At 37.1% G+C, this 20,637-nt stretch overlaps 1 protein-coding gene across 8 annotated transcripts in view; it reads left to right on the top strand.

The window, feature by feature from the left end:
• The window catches only part of STXBP5 (syntaxin binding protein 5), a 100,164-nt gene extending 81,814 nt beyond the window's left edge, over nucleotides 1–18,350 (top strand). For 4 of the 8 annotated variants that reach the window (XM_054162738.1, XM_054162736.1, XM_054162733.1 and 1 more), the window contains 7 exons: nucleotides 890–940; nucleotides 5,009–5,248; nucleotides 7,176–7,545; nucleotides 10,360–10,525; nucleotides 11,318–11,429; nucleotides 13,480–13,700; nucleotides 15,161–18,350. In XM_054162738.1, the coding sequence (XP_054018713.1) occupies nucleotides 890–940; nucleotides 5,009–5,248; nucleotides 7,176–7,545; nucleotides 10,360–10,525; nucleotides 11,318–11,429; nucleotides 13,480–13,700; nucleotides 15,161–15,202 (1,202 nt within the window). In that variant the 3' untranslated portion in view covers nucleotides 15,203–18,350. The remainder of the gene's footprint in view (nucleotides 1–889; nucleotides 941–5,008; nucleotides 5,249–7,175; nucleotides 7,546–10,359; nucleotides 10,526–11,317; nucleotides 11,430–13,479; nucleotides 13,701–15,160) is intronic. The other 4 variants (XM_054162740.1, XM_054162739.1, XM_054162735.1 and 1 more) reach the window with 1 other exon arrangement.
• The last annotated feature ends 2,287 nt before the right edge of the window (nucleotides 18,351–20,637 follow it).

Here is a 20,637-nt window from a genome sequence, read left to right as displayed (position 1 = left end):
GAGACTATTCTCAACATCTACTTTAGGCAGAGAATTATTACCCATAAAATTTTGAGAAGAATTAAATGATATATCAAAATTCAAGCATGTGGCTGGGAAATAAATTTGGAAGCTAGCTCTGGACTAGCAGTTACGCTGCATCAAAACTTATTCCTTCTCCAATAGTAGTTGAAAAAAAGGAAGAGGACTGTATGGCTATTACTGTATTAGTGACTTTTATTATAGCAGCATTTGTTTCGTTTTCTACGGCAAATTAAATGCACTGCAAGATTTCCATTCCTATAAAGAGATTTTTTTCCATCTCAGGGGTGAATTCAAATTCTGTTTCTCACTTCAGCAATATTGTTTGTGTTGCTGCTGATTTAATAATTTTCTGTAATGTTCTCATTCTTCTAAGGCTGCAGATGCATTTCATTACTGCTTTTTACACATATGCATTAATGTTTTAGAGTAATGAGGAGTTCATCTTCTCTCTATTTTAAATATCTCATGTTTGCTCAAAGTAGGGTAGAAGAAGAGGGGATGGGATGTTAACTTTTATATAAATTTCAGTGCACATTCTTGCAATAGCCCAGAGTGTATTCTATTTCCTCACCTGAGGTTGAACCAAAGCAAGATTGATTTGATGCATCCAGTTCTACCTGAAGCTTGAGGAGAAACAAAGCTTGGCAAAAGTCAAAAAATGCTATATTTGTGGATTTTGGTATCTTTCATGTTTTGCTTTGCATCCCTTCCTTGCGGAAGTAAGGCTCTGCTTTAGTAGAAATCCTCTTAACTACTTCAGATAATGTAATCAACAATGATATATTAAGTATTGGGAAAGAAGCAAATGAAGGCCATCAGAATCATGTTTATTCTTTTTAAAAAAAAGATATACTTCACTTTTCAGCAAAGATGTCCAGGAAGCTAAGTTTGCCAACTGAGTTAAAGCCTGATTTAGGTAAGTTTACATAGTTGATTTTATTTTTACTGAAACTGTTTAGAAGAATGTTGAGTGCATTGAAGTCTTATATTACATAAACTATCATGGTTTTATCGTGTTTATATGAAGTATAGAATTAAAACTCTAATTCCACTCTTCCTGGGGGTTCTCATGCACATAGTGTCATTGCTGTCATTATAAGGTAAGCCTGCAAATTTAGTACATGGCTTATCTCACTTTAATCATATCTTTTAGGCATCTGTTGCTCACTTTATCTGTAATGCAGTAACAGCAAAAGTGTGAATAAACAGGTAATGTAAGGAAAATTGCTGCCTGTTGAGAACCATCTGATGTTTTTTAAATTGAAAAATTTGAGTATTTTAAGAATAACAGGATATGTTGATGTTCAGTCAACAAACAGTTTGGCATAGTTTTATAAGTGTTAATTGTCTTGTGACCACTGTCTCTAAATCAAAATGACATATAACTGTTTGGATGGATGACCAGTCTGAAAGTTATATTTTGCTTGAAAAAGCACAGTAACTTTTTATATATGAAGCAGTTCAGTTTGTGAAGTCTGCGGTACTAAAAGTCATTATTGGACAAGTAAAACAGCATGCAAATGAGTAGATCTGTTGTTTTTTCAGTATGTTCACTGTCAGCTCGTAGATCAGATCTACCTCCCCTGTCTTATACTCTAAAGGTGGTGGGGGCAGCTGTAGACTTGTAGCAGTAGGTTCAGCCTAAACGTAAAAGCTGCCTTCTGCCCACCACAGCCTGATTCCCACTCCTGCAGCAGAGTGGCTACCACAATCAGCATCAGTGGCAGCTGAAGGACTATGTATTTCACAACTGCTATCAGTAAGGAGAAAGATCCTGAAACTGAGCTGGATTACTCTCATTTACAATTTACAGTTACAGCTTGCTCCAACTTCACCAAATGTGAGGTTGACAGGAATGCTCAGCAATCCTTTGATCCATTTCTATGGCAAGGATACAGGTGTCTGACAATTTAACCTCTCATCTACTTGTGAGCCTTCAATAAATAAGTTTTTGGAGAAATCCAAAACAAAGTTCTTGTAGTTTATGGTACATTTCCTGTTATTTGATCAATCTTCCTTGTTTGCATTTTATTTTTTTCTTGTCCTGTCCAAAGTAAACAGAGCAAATGCTTCCTGTCTTTTGTTAGTCATCTTCTATGCTGTTGAAGGCTTGTCATCATGGCTCTAATCTTCATTTTTGCAAGTGTTTTTTTATTAACTTTCTACAAAATTCAGTTCCTTCTTCTTTAGGTTACATTGTCTAAATCTAGAATCGTTTTTGTTAATCTTCTGTGTGCTTAGAATTGTTCCTCATCTTTCCAAAACTTGTACTGAGAAGTAGAGGAATTTAACTGTGGCCTTGTTGGCACAAAAGAGCAGAAAAGTGTGATTTGTCTTTTCAGTCCATTCCTGTTCTTCTTTACTATGTTTACTAGTGGTTTGGGGATGAGTTCAGTTTAGGGAAAACTTTATCATACTTTGCAGACTGAAACACATTTCTACTTAATGGTTTTTAACTTCATTCTAATTCTAGTGTTATTTTACTCCTAGGTCTTTGATAGTAATAAGTACTTAAAAGCCTAGGGTTTTTAATGAAGGCTGGATAAAAGAGAGTGCTGAAATTCTTTCAGTATCTTCCAATGCTGAAAGAGTTTAAGCATTTTCAACAGAATAGCTCTTTCTAGTGAAATAATGGTATTTAATTGTTTTCATCTCACTTCTGGTATACTCAAAATAGTTTGCACCTTTCCGATTGTGGTGACCTTTGACTGTTTTTGCCTCACTTTGCACCTGTGGATTCCTGCACTTAGATGCCTTATTTTGTTCTGTGTAAAGTTCTAGGTTTTCAGGTCTGTAAAGAATTTCCTTAGGCAAATGTAATCTTGTTTTTGTTTTACTTCTGCCTTTCCTACTAGCACGATAACTTTTGCATAATGTTCTTCAAAACTGTCTGCTTGCTTGTATTTTGTCACTATGTGACCATATCTACTTCCTCTAGGAGACGTGTTCTCCCAAGTTCATTATCCCTATGATTTTCTTTCCATGTCATCTTGAGTCTATTGTTCCATGGTCTTTCATTCAAATTGCTCTTCTGTCTTCAGGTCTTTAACCTACCTCTCTTCTTCCCTGAATAGCCAGAACAAAATCTAAAGTATGTTCTTCTGTATTTATCCACTGCTTCCAAAACAAGAAGTACCTTGAACATACTCCAGTTGTCATTATGCCACTGCTTTTCAGTGTTAAAATCCAGATGGTTAAGGTACCGTTGCCAGTGGTTGTAACCTTTGGTTTAATTGCTCAAAGGAGCCTCATCTTTACATCCTTCTGATGAAGTAGTGTATTGGGTCATCACACTATTGTTCCTTCCTCTTCGTCTGAAACTAATCCTTTAAACCATAAATTCTTCTTGACTTAAGCATTTAAAATCTTTACCTTCACTTCTCTTTTGAATGATTTGTCCACTCTCTACAATGCTTGTATTGTCTAGCAAGTTAAGTTTTATGGGATTTTTTTCCCACTGTCTATTCCAATGCTTCTGGAATTTATACACATTCTTTAAGTCAACCAGATGCAACTCAGTGAGCACGCATAATTTTATTGCAGTTAAGATATGCATATTCAGACTGATTAATCCATGTTAGAGTTGTAAAAACATTAAGTTTGTAAATATTCAAGCCTGAAGAAACAAGCATCTTAAGAGGTTGTGGTCATTAGAATTATAAAACCAAATAATTATTTTCATTGTTTTACTCTAGATCTGTTTGTATGGGGTTTGTAACGTGAAGATTTAGGATGTCAGCATCTGAGTGGTTGCCTTTAGTTTCTTCCTATAATCGAGGTTTTACATTTGACTTAGAAAAATTATTGTTCTGATAAATTTTAATTGTCTCTATTAGAATGATACAAGTATTGACTAAGAAGACTGAGTAATTGTCTGTGTTTAGTCTATCATAATCTAATTTGTATGCTTTTCAAATGCATGTTAGATGTTCTTTTTAGAAATTTTTTGCAATATTTCGTTAGTTAGCACCATGATGCTTTTAGAAAGTATGTGCTCTTTAGCTCTTAATCCTGTTGTAAAGGTCCCAATTGCATCTGTACTCAAAAGATCCAAACCAATATTTATTTTTTAAGTCATGATATAAGTTCTATTGAACTTTTGCTGGTAAGGATTATCACGTGCTAAACTTCTGCTGGGATAGCTTCAAGTGAAGTACTAATTTGTGAATGCACAGATAAATTCAGAGATGCTGATGTGTTAAGTATCACCACACATACCAACAGCACACAGCTAGAATGGAGCAGCATTTTCACTGGTTTGAGGTTTTTGTTCATTCTCTGTTATGAGTACCTTATTTGCTAAGCAGTGAGCAAGATGTCCTGGTCAGTTTTAGTGCCATTTCTGGCACTGCACTACAGTATTCAGAAGCAAAATCTTCACCTTTGCATTCCAGTACCAAAGCATGTGACGTTTCTCTTACTAAAGTCTGGATGTGGATAGCAAGCAGCTATCCTGTTAGACCTCCCACGTACAGTCTCATCAAGTGGGATAACATTGTGAGTTGTTACAGGTCGTGCATTATCATACTGTCTGGATTTCACTGTAGTTCTTGAAGTGAAATAGTTGCATGTTATTAAGATTGTTAAACTGTGTTCCATAGAAGCCAGTATTTATTTTCTAATCAGATCAATGAATTAATTGGCAGAGCAGTTTGTAACTCTTTCTTTAAAGACGAGTCTTGTTTGATGATCGCTGTTAGTCTCTGTCCAAAGAAGACAGAAACATGCATACAAATTGCTTATGACAATGACCTAATACCAACAACCTCTGTAAAAAAGTAAGTTGGGCACTTTGTTCAGGATACAGTGTTGAAAACTGGGCCAGAAGGAAATGTGACTAATGAAGAATGTGGGAGGAGTAATCAATAGAATGGTAATTAGGTTCTATGCATTAAATGGAAAGGAGGAGGGGAAAAAAAAACCCTGAGTTTTCTTAATCCATGCATTTTTCCACTCTTTTTAATCAATAATGACTTATTTTCAGATGTCAAAGACAACTCTTTCAGTCGGTCCCGGAGTTCTAGTGTAACTAGCATTGACAAAGAGTCACGAGAGGCAATTTCAGCTCTTCATTTCTGTGAGACTTTCACAAGAAAGACTGATACGTCGCCTTCCCCATGCCTGTGGGTTGGAACCACACTGGGTACAGTGCTTGTCATTGTATTGAATTTACCCCCAGGAGGAGAGCAAAGACTTCTTCAGCCAGTAATTGTTTCTCCTAGTGGTATGTATAAAGCAGGCAAGCTAAAGCATACTGAAATAAAGCATTGTTGGTGTTCTCTGTTTTTGGGGGGTTTTTTTTAAGAAACTTTTCCCCAATTGTGAATGAAAAATTGATATCTAGTCCATTGATCTAGCAGATACTAAGGTTAATAATCCTGATTGTTCACTTCATTACTAGTGTTTTAAAGTTGCAAAGTTGAAAATATGATCTCGTATAATACTAAAATACTACTTTTGTGTATACTTGATGAGAAACCCATGTTTGCTAGCCTTAGTGTTGTACCTGGCAGTTGTTAAACAGAGATGAAAGAAGCGATGCATTTACTTTTTCAGTCGTAAGGTAAGAAACTTGAGTTTCCTGAGTCATGAAAAGGGAAGACAAATGAAGGGTTGTATATTGAGCAACTAGCTTTAAATATTAGTCGTAAAAATATTCCTTTGGGTTGCTGTGAGAGGTTCATGTATCTTGTTTTTTTTATGCTACACAGCAAGTGATTTTGTTGTAATTATATATGAATGGTTTGCTGACTATGCTGTTAGACATAGATCTATCTTTTCTGCTACCATTGTCTCATGCAGAACATGCTGCTCTGCTCCACCCAGCTTACACAAATGCTATTTGATTAAAATAGTGATTTGTAATACTGTGACCTCTGGACCATATATGTGATTTGTGCCTATCAAATATGATATGGACAGCAATATTGAGATTTGGTAATATTTAAAGGCAAGGCTGCAGGCTAGACAGTGTTTAATCACTGAATCTGCAGCATAAGCCTTAAAAAGGTACTGCCATTCATGAATTATTTTTCTCTGTACTTAGCAAATGCTCATATTTTTCCAGTTACAAGTAAAGCAAAAATGTGTTACCTTAAGATCTGACATACAGAAACTGATCATAATGGTAGGAAGGGAAAATTTTCCCTCTTTCTTTTTATTCTTAAGTAGATTCAAACATAAACTGCAGTCAAGGGGGGGTGGGGGGAAATGTAGCCCTCATATTATTTTATTGAATAAAAACCAAATATTTACATTTGACAAATAACAATGATTGTTGATACTAAGCACACTATCACAGAATCCTAGAATGGTTTTGGTTGGAAAAGACCTCTGAGATCAAGTCCAATCATTGACCTAACATCACCACGGCTGTTGAAGTACATCCCCAAGTGCCATGTCTACATGTATTTTGAACACCTCCAGGGATGGTGGCTCCACCACCTCCCTGGGCAATGTATTCCAATGCCTGACTACTCTTTCAGTAAAGAAATTTTTCCTAATAACCAATCTAAACCTTCCCTGGTGCAACTTGAGGCCATTTCCTTTCATCCTCTCACTTGATATTAGGGAAAAGAGACCAATCCCCACCTCACTACAACTTCATTTTAAGTAGTTGTAGAGAGCTATGAGGTCTCCCCTTTTCTCCAGGCTAAATCCCAGTTTCCTGAGCTGCTCTTCCTAAGACTTTCTCCAGACTCCTCACCAGCTTTGTTGACCTACTCTGGACTTGTTTCAGCAACTCAATGTAATTCTTGTAATGAGGGACCCAAAATTAAACACAGTATTCAAGGTGCTATGCTCAGGAAAGAGTTAAAGATGATACATTTGTGACAGTGACCTTGGCTACGAATGTGCATTCCAGTTTGACTCATCCTATGAAAATTAAGAGTTTTTGTTCAATTTAATAGCAGACTATGCATATACTTAATACCTGAACTGGTGTAGCATTTCTCTGAACATTTGTGCTCCTGCATGTGCTTTACTGACTCTTGGGTAAATGTCCAGATGTTTTAGTGCATTTGTCTTGCTACAGAGACAAGCCTAAGTTCTTGTTTTCTTTTCACTGTGGTAGCTTCCTAAAGCAATTGGGTAGCTTGAAAGAATTTACAAGAACTGTTTTAGAAATATGTTTAACTTCTTTTTTCTAGGAACCATCCTAAGGCTTAAAGGGGCTATCTTGAGAATGGCTTTTCTGGATACTACAGGATCTTTGGTTCCACCAGCACATGAGCCCTGGAGAGAACACAATGTTCCTGAAGATAAAGATGAAAAAGATAAGTCGAAAAAGCGAAGACCTGTCTCAGTGTCTCCCTCTTCTTCTCAGGAAATCAGTGAAAACCAGTATGCAGTGATATGCTCAGAAAAGCAAGCAAAAGTTATCTCACTGCCATCCCAGAACTGTATTTATAAGCAAAACATAACAGAGACTTCTTTTGTTCTTCGTGGAGACATAGTGTCATTGAGTAATAGTATCTGCCTTGCATGTTTCTGTGCCAATGGACATATTATGACTTTTAGGTAAGACCTGTTTGACAGTAACTTAAATATAGAAAGAAAAAGTAGTCTTGTTAGGTAAAAAGTCCCTGTAAGGACATCAATTTCTCTTTCAATTGCTTTCACTCAGTGTTGCTGAATGTCTAACACTTGGAACTGGCAAGATTTGGTTATTAATTCTTACTACTTTATGCCTTCCAATACACTAAAAGTCTACCAGCTTAGCTCAACCTACTCCTGATTCAACAAATAGTCCCAAATGTGTGATATAGGTCTGTAAGTAGATAAAGTTTGTTTAAAAGGTGAATGTACACCCTGATGGATAAAACTGCCTTGAGTCAGACTTTCAGCTGGTACTTCAAACAACTGTGCCCCCTTTGCCCCCCGACCCCGGAGCTGTTTGTATCATACCTCAAGATCATCATTTTGTGTAATTTGCTCATGTCTTAAAGGCCTTAAACTCAGGCTATAAAGGCAAAATCAATTGCTAGCAGTTATAGTAAAGAGTTTCAGTTGTAAGTTTAAACATGTAAAAAGTACTTACATGTCACTTACATAATTTTAATATGTCCATTCTATTAAGTAATTCCAAATGCTATTTTATCATGAACTGAAGTGCGTATATACCTATACCCTTGCATCTACATTTTAGTCATGGTTAATGCTAAGAACTGAACTTAATAATAATGTTCAGGAAATTTTTATTTCCTCAGAATTAATTTTATTTTCTATTTAACTTTGCACAGAGGTGCTAAATTATAAATATTGAATTTTTATGTTGTAAAGGGAAGTTGAACTCCTAAGGATGAACTCCTAAGGATTAACTCCATTTCATAAGCATGAATTGCTGCTGGGAAGTGTCCTTAATGGGCTGTTTGTGTCAAAGCATTGTTATCGTACCCAAGATGCCCAGTTCATGTCTTCTGGTATACACTGAGATGGGATTTATGATTTTGTTACAGATTTATTTGTTACTATGAAAATGATATAATGGATGTCATGTTTGTCCTATCTGTTCTAATGTTTCTGTTTTGTCTTAAAGCTGTTAGGATGTTTTATGCTTCCATTGGCAGAGCATTTCTCTGCTACTAAGTCATTCATAAGTGTGGTAGGTCGAGAGAGGGCTTAGCTCTCCCTCCTCCACAGAGTAAGAAACCACAGCTAACTCAGTCGAAGAGCAAAAGCTATATATTTACAAGCATATATGGAAAACAGGTTATATATAACACAATATATACAGGTATTTACAATATATACACAGAAATACACAGAAATACACAGCAAAGACAAATAACACAACAAAAATCCCTCCCTCAGGGAGGGATCCCCTCTTTGGAACCCCCTCTCTCCCCCCCTTACCTCCCTTTTTCCCCAAAAAGGGGTTAGAGAGAGAGAAAGGCAAGTTACTAAGGAAAAGAGTTGTTAGCAAGCTTCAAAAGCCCATGCAGGATTAGTGTTTGCTTATCTGAAGGCCAAGTCCAGCAGTTCGCAGAAGAAGCAGGCAGGGAGAACAGGCTGAAACACCAAACTCCCCCAACTCCCAAACCGAACTCAACTGAGGAAAAAATTTTCCAACCGCTTCACAATCTAAAGCTGAATTTTTGTTTATCAACCAATGAAATTCGTTTAGAATATCAGAATGTTTTGGTTCTAGTACCAAAAACATTAGCCAGTGTGTTCCAGCAGTGTTCGTTCTTAAAGGCACAGCCTCAAACGACCACAATAAGAGTATTCATATTTTAGTTGTGTGCACAGTAGAAGTGTCATTCTCAGTGATGCACTTTTTATTTTTCACCTGTACAACTTGCCTCCAAAGTTATGTTATCAGTTCTCCCTCCTCTTCTCACGATGCCTCCTGCTAGGAGATAGTCCACAATCTGTAAAATGGAAGTTTAACATTTAGAAATCTACAGCTTCCTTTTTCATTGCTTTTGGCTTCATTTTACACCTTTACTGCTTTTTCAGGCTTTAGAAACAATATTACACAGATGGCTTCTGCAGCAGAAGCTGCTTAATGTATTGTGTGTACGTTTGAAGCGAACATCTTGTGTAAATTAGGGGGTTTGTGAAAATTTCAGAGGGTGTTCTTGAGGCAATGGTTGGTTTGGGGTTCAGTTTATCAAGCCTTCAGGTGTTCTGTCTCTTCTTACTTGCGTTCATTAGTACTTTGAGGGAGACAAATATTTTGTAGCAAGAGCATTGTTACAGTCTGAGTGTGCTGCATCTGTTCTTTGGCAGCTTGATGCAGTAAGCACTGTAGTTGATATGTGCACAATCAGAAAATAGAAGATAAGCAAACTGCTGTAATAGATCTTCCTCTTGAAATATGTGGTCAGCTAAAAAAGGTGGACGTAATTCGTAAGGTTGAAACTACTGAGTTCTGCTTTCCTTTGAAAGCTTACCCCTGCATATTTTAGTATTCTTGAGGAGAGATCTTTCAGACTTGCATATTTAGTCAAGGAGAAGCTCTTCAACCTGAGAGAAGAGGTTGGATACTTAATTCTAAATTTTAGGTAGACACTCTTGCAAAAAAATTTCATTAATATTTACAGAATCATGTGCTAAGCAAATCTGTGATTTATATGCTCAAAGTATCACTTAAGTTGTGCTTTTAAATGTATCTGTGATGCAGATGCTTGCATTTCAAATCTGAGGTGCCTACCTTTAAAAATCTAATATTTATGTTTTGAGATACTGTAATTGCATTAAATGATAGCCTGTTTGTGGTACTTAGGTTATTAAAAGAAACTGAATACATTGCTGTTTAAAAATGAGCTATTTAATCAATAGTAGACAATCAGACTGTATTTAATGTCTTTTGTTGTTGTTCTTTCGAAGTTTGCCAAGTTTAAGGCCGTTGCTGGATGTATATTATCTGCCGCTGACCAATATGCGGATAGCCAGAACATTCTGCTTCACCAATAACGGACAAGCACTCTATCTTGTCTCACCAACTGAAATACAGAGGCTCACTTACAGTCAAGAAACGTGTGAAAATCTTCAGGTGATTTATTATTTAATTACTCTTTTCTTATATATGCTCTGAGGCTCTTGGTTCTAGATCCATGATGCCTGTAGTAATCAAATTTGTCATAAAGCTGAGCACTTCTGCTTTCATGCTTTGATTTTTTTCTCACTATAGCATCAGATTCAGGATGAATCGCTTCTACTGTTCTTAAATTTTACTGTTTCATCCTGCTGCATTTGAACGAGTTTCTTTCTTGATTTGTAATTTTTGATCCATAGAAAAAATCCTGTGAAATTTAAGGTGCAGTCACTGAAACTTCTGTGTTCAGTCGGTGCTGACATAGGTGCAAGCTGACATAATCAGGGAATGCACCTAGGATACCTGGAAGCTATTATGTGTTAAGGGTATTAACATCTTGAAAAGATTCTCAGTCATGCTTCAGCTTGAAAGGTTTATAGAATACTGAAATAGTAGAGATGCAGGCTGTAAGTTCTGCTGTGGTACCATGCATGGATATGAGTATGAATATTTTTATACAGAACAAAATCAGGAGTGTTGCCCAGGTTGTTGAGGGACAAGTACAGCTTCACTCGAACCTATTTCTTTGCTACTGAATTTCATGAACTGCAAGCTTGCAACTATAAAACCAGAAAATTTGTGAAGATTCTTGTAATATGTTTTTGTTTCATGAGTTGCTTTACATAGGCAGATGTCTGTTAAAGCATATTCATTTTGAAATTCCAATCCACAAAAATCCTCAAAATGAAAGAATATTCCAGTAATTTGTGTATGAAATAATGTATGCCTTGTTGTCTCTTGATTGCAAAGGAAATGTTAGGTGAGCTCTTCACTCCTGTAGAAACACCAGAAGCACCGAACAGGGGGTTCTTTAAAGGACTGTTTGGAGGTGGGGCACAATCACTTGACAGAGAAGAACTCTGTAAGTTTTTAGCATTTATTTTTCTAGAATTGCTACCCAAGTGATCCTTGAGAAATCTATTACCTGTGTTAATAGAACATTACAGCTGCAAAATGAAAAGAAGGGAATGGGAAATACTCTTTTGTAGCTTCTGTGTTGTACAGCTTACAAACAAGATCAGGTGCCTTTGCCTTAATTTTTCAGGAGTGGATTATAAAAGAAGAAATGGAACAACTGATATGATTTTTATTCATTTTTATAAAGTGTATAGTTCTGACCATTATTTTCTTAATGCTGTTAACTGGAAGGAGCTGGTTCTGGAGAACACTACTCTGGATAGTGAGACAATTAAAACTCGTTCTGTTTCAGTTCACTTGCTAGCTGCTGCTTTGTCATTTGACTTGCACAAAGATGCCTTAGAGAAATGGACAGAACTGTATGTAGTTCAATTCAGGTCACGGGAGAGTGGAATTCAGATTTGGTGAAGTTTTTACTGCTTTAGCATTTTGCATTGTGTTTTGATTATGCCATTTTTACTGTGGTGGCATATCACATTTTAATATAATCAAGGAAAATAACTTACACTTACTTCTAGATGAAAAACCTTATTATGCCGGTTTATTTGTAAGCACGATTTCATTTATAACATGAAGCATAGCTGTTAAACCAGACAAGGCTCCCTGGCATTCCTTTCTTTTTATTGGTTCTTTTGATTGATCCAATAAAAATAGGAGTGTTTACCATTTGTCCCTGTATGTTGAACCTCAAATACTTAGAGGTCACTTACTACATTAAAAATTCTATTGATAGTTATATAAGTAATACTTTTAAAGGTTACTCAAGTATTCTATTAGAGAAATTCATGTGCACAAATTATATGTTTAATTATTATGACTGGGACAGGGAAAAACTGCCTCTTCATGGCAAAAAAGCGCTTTTGTACCTCTGGAAGCATCTCTGCACATAACTTCTAGTTTCCACCATCAGTTCTGCAGGAGGAAAATATGGGGGGGGGGGGGGGGGGGGGGGGGGGGGGAAGCCTAAATAATTGTAGCCTGAAAGCAAGTTCAATGACAATTCAAGACATCTGAAAATGTATACCATTTCTCTTTTTCATTCTTGAGAATTCACGAAGATGTTTGTGTTAATTAAAATCGAAATTATTCTTCCTAGAAGCATAAAATCAAATCAGTAAATCTTGAACTACTGCAGCAGACATGGTTAAAAAGGTTAATAGCATTTTTCCTAGAGGTGGAAGAAACGATTCGAAACATAGTTTCATTGTTTATATCAAAAGTTAAAAGATTACTTGGTTTGACGTCAACATCCAAAAATGTTTTGGCTCTCACTCAAATTTTTGTAGAGCATACAACTCAGCATGAGATGGACATCTATTATATGTCTAGACTGAGCTAGGAGGCTGATGTTCCCTTATGAGCAAGGGAAATGTAGTCAGTGCAGTCACTGAAGTCTAGAGAGGTGTTCAGCTGACCATTCACAGATGTTTGCTTTAGGTTGAGCTGATTTGTTCTTACAACTGTGCTGCCTTTTCATAGTTTAGGTTACATTACTTTTACAAGATGTTTACAATAGTGACAGCTAGACACCTAATCTTCAGCTGTCTGCATCTAAAACAACTTCCACCAGTGGAAGGTTCTGCTGCTGAAATCATACTGGCTGGCTACACCAGCAAAACAATGCCAGAAATGGCTGCAGTTTGTATTTTCAAAATCCTCCTGCTTTGTCTGCTGAGCTCCCAAAACCCTCCCCCCCGTGAAGCAAGCTGTAATCTTAAAAATGGCTTCACCAGTACAATTCTGTTCATGGCTAGCTCTGAGAGTTTTAGGTTCACACTTGAGCTATGAAAAGGTTATAAACTTATTGATGATGTTTGGACTCGGTGATCTCAAAGGTCTCTTCCAACCTGGTTTATTCTATTATCTGCCTGGAAATTAGTTACTATTGCACATAGTCACATCTGTGATTGGGTGTTTGGTGTCCATGCAAATAAATGGCATCTCTTTATTAATCTGTTACTATTCTGTTCTTGCTGCGCTGCAAATGACTCCAGTTGGGGAATCGGCATCTGGGAAGGCATCAAGGAGTCTGGCTCAGCATATTCCTGGTCCTGGGGGTATTGAAGGTGTCAAAGGAGCAGCATCCGGTGTAGTTGGTGAACTGGCACGAGCCCGGTTGGCCCTAGATGAAAGAGGACAGAAACTAGGAGAACTGGAAGAAAAAACTGCAGCTATGCTTTACAGTGCTGACTCTTTCTCTAAACATGCTCATGAGGTGAGTCTGTTATATGTGAAAATGAACATTAAACTGATTCATTATAAAATAAATGCAGGTTTTACAGGTAACTGACTTCTGCAAAGACACATTGGAGGTTGCTAAATGGAATGCAGTGTTATTGATTAAAGGACACTTCCCTTTTATCTATCAATCATTACTTCTAAAGTATTCATGTAAACAACCTTGTCTTGTGGCACATTGGTCTAGTACCTACCTTCCGCCTGAGTGGCATGTAGACTTCCAAAAGTGCAGCACAGTTCCCATTTCTTAAAGATTTTGTTACTGAACTAGATGAGTAATACTCTGTGGAATTCCTGTGGTTGTTGAAGACCCAATTGTTCTATGCCAACCCCACAGGTCCAAGTTAATTTTTTTTTTTTTGTCCCCCCCTCAGTATCAACATTGGATGGCTGTTTTCATCCATGTTCTTGCACATCTTTCCAACCCCTAAGCTCCTGTGCAACCTTCCCATTCTCCCAAATGTGTCCTTTTTTAAATATATCTGAGGAGAGATGATCATCAGTGATAATAATTGGCCACAACAACCCCATGCAGAGCTACAGGCTGGGGTCAGAGTGGCTGGAGAGCAGCCAGGTGGAGAGGGACCTGGAGGTACTGGTCGATGGTAGGCTGAACATGAGCCTGCAGTGTGCCCAGGCAGCTAAGAGGGCCAATGGTATCCTGGCTTGCATCAAGAACATCCTGGCCAGCAGGAGCAGGGAGGTCATTCCGCCCCTGTACACTGCACTGGTTAGGCCACACCTCGAGTACTGTGTCCAGTTCTGGGCCCCTCAGTTTAGGAAGGATGTTGACTTGCTGGAACAAGCCCAGAGAAGGGCAACAAAGTTGGTGAGGGGTTTGGAACACAAGCCCTATGAGGAAAGACTGAGGGAGCTGGGATTACTTAGCCTGGAGAAAAGGAAACTCAGGGGTGACCTTATCACTCTCTACAACTACCTGAAGGGAGGTTGTAGACAGACGGATGTTAGTCTCTTCTCCCAGACAGCCAGTACCAGAACAAGAGGACACAGTCTCAGGCTGTGCCAGGGGAGGTTTAGGTTGGATATTAGGAAGAAGTTCTATACAGAGAGAGTGATTGCCCATTGGAATGGGCTGCCCGAGGAGGTGGTGGAGTCACTGTCATTGGAGGTTTTCAGGAGGAGACTTGATGGGGTGCTTGGTGCCATGGGTTAGTTGTTTAGGTGGTGTTGGATTGGTTGATGGGTTGGACGCAATGATCTTGAAGGTCTCTTCCAACCTGGTTTATTCTATTCTAATACCATTAGAAAATTGATCATGCTAAACCCAACTGTTCAGCAGTGAGTTGTTGTGGGTTTGAGAAGCTTCACTAAAGTCTCTCTTGCATAGGTTTGTAGGCATATGATTTGTTTGTATGATATGTACATTACATAAACAGTAATTAAAACTTGGGGTTTGTATTTTGTTTTATTTTTCAGATGATGCTGAAGTACAAAGACAAGAAGTGGTACCAATTCTGATGCTGCTCATCAATTACATCTGTTTTAATTTTGTCCTGATGGAAAAAATACTTTTCATTAATTTTGGCAGGACCACTGAAATTTAAAGGAGTATTCACCATTGAATACTGTTGTTTCCTAGCACAAATCACACACTTTTACCTCAGTCGTGGCTTTAACTGAGGAGCTTTATATTTAAAAGAAAAAACACACAGAAAAACCAAACTTGAGTGGTTTTGTAGCTATTGGTTAGCTGACAGTGGTTACAGAAGGTAAACTAGAATATGTGGAAAAAAGGGCAAAGGAAAAACGTGGTGTGAGATGGACAGGGGCAATGCAGGGTCAATCTTGTGTTAATATTTCATATGCCAAAAGTTTTTCTGCTATTGTAATTGCTGCCAGTGTTATACCCTCCTGTGAGGAGAGGCAATAAATCAGGAGTCCAAGAGCTGGAATAAAGATGTTTGTCTTGCTGGATGGTAGCTGACTTACACTTATCTTCTCTAGGACTCACTATATTTACCATTATTGTTGAAGAGTTGAAGTCTACTGTCACTTCTTTCATCAGAAGAGCTTGGAAGCTTGCAAGATATCTTGTTGAAAATTGTATACATAGTTGACCTGTGCATAGTCTTTTCTTGGACCCCTGATCTAGTATTCCTGTATTCATATTCAGTGAAGTGCAAACCAAGACTATACAATTTTTGCATTAAAGTCAAGTGAATAATATGACTGGAATGTGTCAAGCTGGGAGTTTTCATTCGTGTCATAGCTGTGCAATGTGAAAAGTGGTTAACACTTTCATTGTGGTAACAGTACTTCAACTTCTGTTGAGTTAAATATTTTTTGCCAAAGCCAGTTACTGGTTCAATTTATATAACATTTAGTATTGGCTGTGAGTTCCATTCATGCTGTGACTTCTATAAATGTTTAACAGAATGTATCTACAGCTGTTAATTAAAATAGCTGAGACAGTTTTCCTCAAAACTTAATTTTGAGATGCCCCTTTATCTGATTTCATAGTAAAGGACTGATCTTGGCCTCAGGTTTTCAAACAGTTTTACACTCTGTGCAGGTGCTGATGCATGAATAATGGCAAGCATCTAATATTTAGTAGTTATCAGTATAGTCTTGAGCAAATTTCTGAATCCTGCTAGTAGAGCTATTTTACAAGTACTTATCTCAGGCCCACCCAGCACTAAAGGCAATTGGCCTGAAGTTTGGATTTAGTCTCTAAAGCAGTGTTTTCAACATGGGCCCTGGTAAGTGTTCACTTGGTGAACTAATTAGTGAAATAATGCTCAGTTTGGGTAAGGTAAACAATATAGCTGAGCAGCTGCACTAGAGCTCTAACAGTGGAAATTATCAGTGCCCTTTTAAAAAGATAATTCCTTAAATAAATCTTTGCATTTCAAAAGTTTATTTATACTCTTTTCCTTAGAGCAAGAACAGTTACTGACTGGATTTGTTTTATGAAAGGGAGCACTTAGGAGCTGGTAGCTCTGCATTGTCTGAAATTAGTCATTCGAGTTTGCTTTTCCAAGCATGTTTGGGGTTTTTTCACACACTTTCTGAATGTTCCCAAAGCAAAACCGTGGTTATATTTGTGTTGTAAAGTGATGCAAATAAGGCAACCTTACAAAACACTTCAAAGGATGCCAAATACTGAAGTTAACCAATGATTCATGATCAATGTTTTGGTGGTTTGGGTTTTCTTCAAATGAAATGCAAATATGTTTGGTCTTTACAGCACAAATTGAAACATTTTCTGATTATAAGCATAGTGTCATTTAACTACATAGTACAAGTGAAGTCTGTTGCCAGACATGTCCACCACTCAAAGAGCAGGACAATTTGAACAAGCATCATTATGATTTCTTAAGGGTTCCGTCTCATACCTACTGAGGCAATGTACAGCTACTCACCACACAGTTTTTGCTCTCTACATGGTTAATTTTAAGTGTAATTAATGCAAATCTAAATTATCACTATTGCAATAAAAATCCAGATAGGAGAAAACTAGGTGAACAACGGTCCATTTCCAAAAATAAAACACCCTAGCTGACACTTGTCACCTTCATTCTCTTGCATTTGAGTTGACTGGTTTAACATTTGACCTGGCGAAGATTAGACTATGTTTCAGAGCAAGAGAATCCGGGAAAATGAGTCTGGTCAGGTTCTAGGGGAGAGGATGGTAAAAGTACTGTCCAGAAAACCGTATCAGTTCAATGGAAGATGACCTTGCTTTGAAAGCAAAGCGAACTGAACTTTCTCAAGAAACGTTTGACAACCACCAGCAAGCAAAAAAATAAGAGGCAATGAGAGACCATCTGCCAGTTCAAGAAGAGTAGTGGTTTATTTGGTATTGCAGAATTTGTCACAGTAGAATCCTTTTTTCTCTTGCATATGTTCAGAACATGCTTCTATAGTTGAAAACTAATTGAGTGATTGCTCATGAGATGAATACACAAATGGGGTTTGGTCAATAAAAGGGGCTATGTACAACTTCAGTCTAAAATGTTCCTTTTTCCTTCTGTCTGGAAGGAAGTAGATCATGCACACATCGTTCCATCATATTTTGCTATTGGTGCACCTTTTGTACAGCAATGTATATTGAAATCTGGGGAGGGAAGTACCCCTTCTTGTTTTGAGGGTTTTGCCAGGGTTTTAGTTGTGTGACTTTTTTTTTTCAGTGTCTGGAAAACTATAAAACTTTTTTCATTCTTTCTGATGGAAGTGTAAGAAACTGCTGCTACCTGTCTGTTTATACGTAGTGTGTCTCATTAGGAACTGTAAACTGAAGAAGCTTTTCTTCACTTTTAGTCCTGCCAAACTGTAACTTTTGAATGTCAATATGTGTAAATGTGTGTATTCCAAATAAGTCTGAAAGTGTTACACCACAGGCATCTCCGGTTATTTGTTCTTCAGCAAATGGTCAGTTATGAAATATAGTAGTATATAGCTGTGTTCCTTGTCTGTCTTTATGCAAAGATATTTTGCCTGAGGTGATACTTGCACGGCAAGTTAATTTGGAAAGCTACATCCAAAAGAGGGTTTTTGGAAGCAAGTTCATTTCCTTTTTGCCTTTTTGTTTCCCTTTTCTTCTCCATGGTAACTTCAAGGGTTTGTTTTGGTTGCATTTTGTTGTTTGGGGTCTTTTTGTTGGTGGTTGGGTTTGGGGGGTGGGAAGGGGCATGTTTTGGGGTGTGGGTTTGTTTTTTTTTGCTTAATGGCACTGATCTTACCTGAACTTTTAAACTTGAATTTTTCCTGCACTTTAATTCAATCATGGAATTTTATCGCTTAATTTTGTTTCTGCATTTGTGCAGTTCAGGTTCATTGTTTGTATATAAACACACATGTTCAATAAAGACTTTAGAACAGATTACTTTCTGGCACGCTTGCCAGTATGTGACTATCATTTAGAATGTGTGTTTTCTTAGCAAAATCTGTATATACGAGTATATACAATATAGAATCTAATGAAAGGCACATATCCTGTGTCAGCTTTCAGTTTATAAATTACTGCAACACTTTCAGATTTGTTACTAGATACTACAATAAAATATGTTATATTTATACATACTGCTTAAGAATATACTTTTAGTTTTAAATAATTTTTATATGTACACTTCTACCTTTATTTTAAAATGACTTGTGTTCAATTTTTTAAGTCAAAGTACTTAAAGTATGTAAATTATCCATAGAAGAAGTTGTTTTAAGCTTATGAATACATTCATATCTCATATGGAGATGGTACAATTACTAAGCAATGAAAATAAACAGCCCATTTTGCTTTGCAGAAATTAATCATACTTATTTTTACCTCCCATTTTGAACATTCTTAATTCCCTAAGTATGGAGGGAGTGTGGGGAAGAGAGTACATTCGGAAGACTAGCCTGATGTAAAAGTTTTCTCAGTAGCTGCAGTCTGTGGCTGACTAGTTTTCTGTGAGAGACTTTCAGTATTATTCCTCCGACGTTAAAATTCCCCAACACTGAAATGAGGCTTCTCCAATAAGTATTTTTCTTTGAGTAATGTGCAAATCTTGATTATACATCAGCTCTTTACATGTAAAATCAGGTTACTTTTTGTATACCAAATATGTTGGAAAACTTTCAGCCTGTGGCTGAAGTGCCCTCTTCTTTCTCGTCAGAGTTTAACATACCCCAGCCGGCATAGATAGCAGCCGAAGTTCATTGCAGGGAGAAGGGGTGCAGTGCCTTTCCTCCCTCTCCAAGTTGTTGGGTAACTTGTTGGTTGACCCTTTTCTTATTCTAGCCAATTTCCCGTGTAATTTATGTGACTCTTTTTGAGTGGATGTTGATAGCTTTGCTGCTGCCACAAAATCTTCATATACTTTGTAGACAGAAAAAGCAAAACGGGAAAAAAGATGTGCTGTATAGGCGAATCAGCTAAGTTTGATTTCAGTTTTCATTGAAAAGCTAAGTTAAGCTGGGCCCATTTCTTCTTATTATGCATGTTACAAAAATGTACTGTGTATCATCTAGTTCATTACTGTTTCAAGCCAGATAAGTGTACTGTATTTCTGGGTTCTTGTACACTTTATATGAAGTTCAGGCTTAAAGGTGTAGCCATTCATTTAAAAAAAAGGGCAGAAACAGAACAATCAAAGACACCAATAAGTATTCCTTTTATTTTTTTTCTTGCCAATTGCCTAGAAATGTTGAAGTCATGCAACAGCAAGTTACTTTGACACTGATATTTCTTTAAGTTCCTATGTTACGTATTACTGTGCAAATAACCATAAGTTAAACTGTTTCAGTTGAAAACATGTAAGGAGTTGTATGTGGATTACCACTACTGTTCAGTAATAGGTGATGCAAAGGGAGAGGGGTGGGAACATGTTTTAAATATTCCCTTTTAAAACAGAATTGTAAATAAGCAGTACTGTGTTATTTTAGACCTGAGATCTACTATCTGTAGTGGTTAGAACTAGGAAAACATGCTGCTCTCTAGTTATGCTACTGTTTCATTGTACCAGCATCATGGGGGGGGGGGGGGGATAAAAATAAAAAGTTTGAAAAGCCAGTAAATTTTCCTAACATTGCCCATTTGTGGGTAAGCATGCTTGATGTGTAGCAGTTCTTGTTTATGTATATCTTAGTGTGTACATGTGTGTTTATTTTTTTCTTCTTGTTCATTGCAAATTATTCTTCAGTTAAGTCTTGCTGAGCCCCACTAGCTCTTCTGAGGGTGATTACTGGAATATGCATTTTTAGGTAGGGTTGCAAATCCATCTGTCTACAAATATAGTTTCATATGAACTGCAAACTGTACTGTTACAAACACAACTATGTTAGATTGCATAGAGTTATTTTACTTACATGTACTTGAACTGAACTATGTCATCATAAAGTTAAAAAACTAAGTATGAAATATTTTTGTAAATAAAAATACCTGTGAAGCTGGTATTTTAAATTTAAAATGTATT

Source organism: Dryobates pubescens, chromosome 6 (genome assembly GCF_014839835.1).
Source record: "Dryobates pubescens isolate bDryPub1 chromosome 6, bDryPub1.pri, whole genome shotgun sequence".
Lineage (NCBI taxonomy): Eukaryota > Metazoa > Chordata > Aves > Piciformes > Picidae > Dryobates > Dryobates pubescens.
The sequence above is the reverse complement of the archived record's forward strand: the minus strand, read 5'-3'. Positions and strand labels throughout refer to the sequence as shown.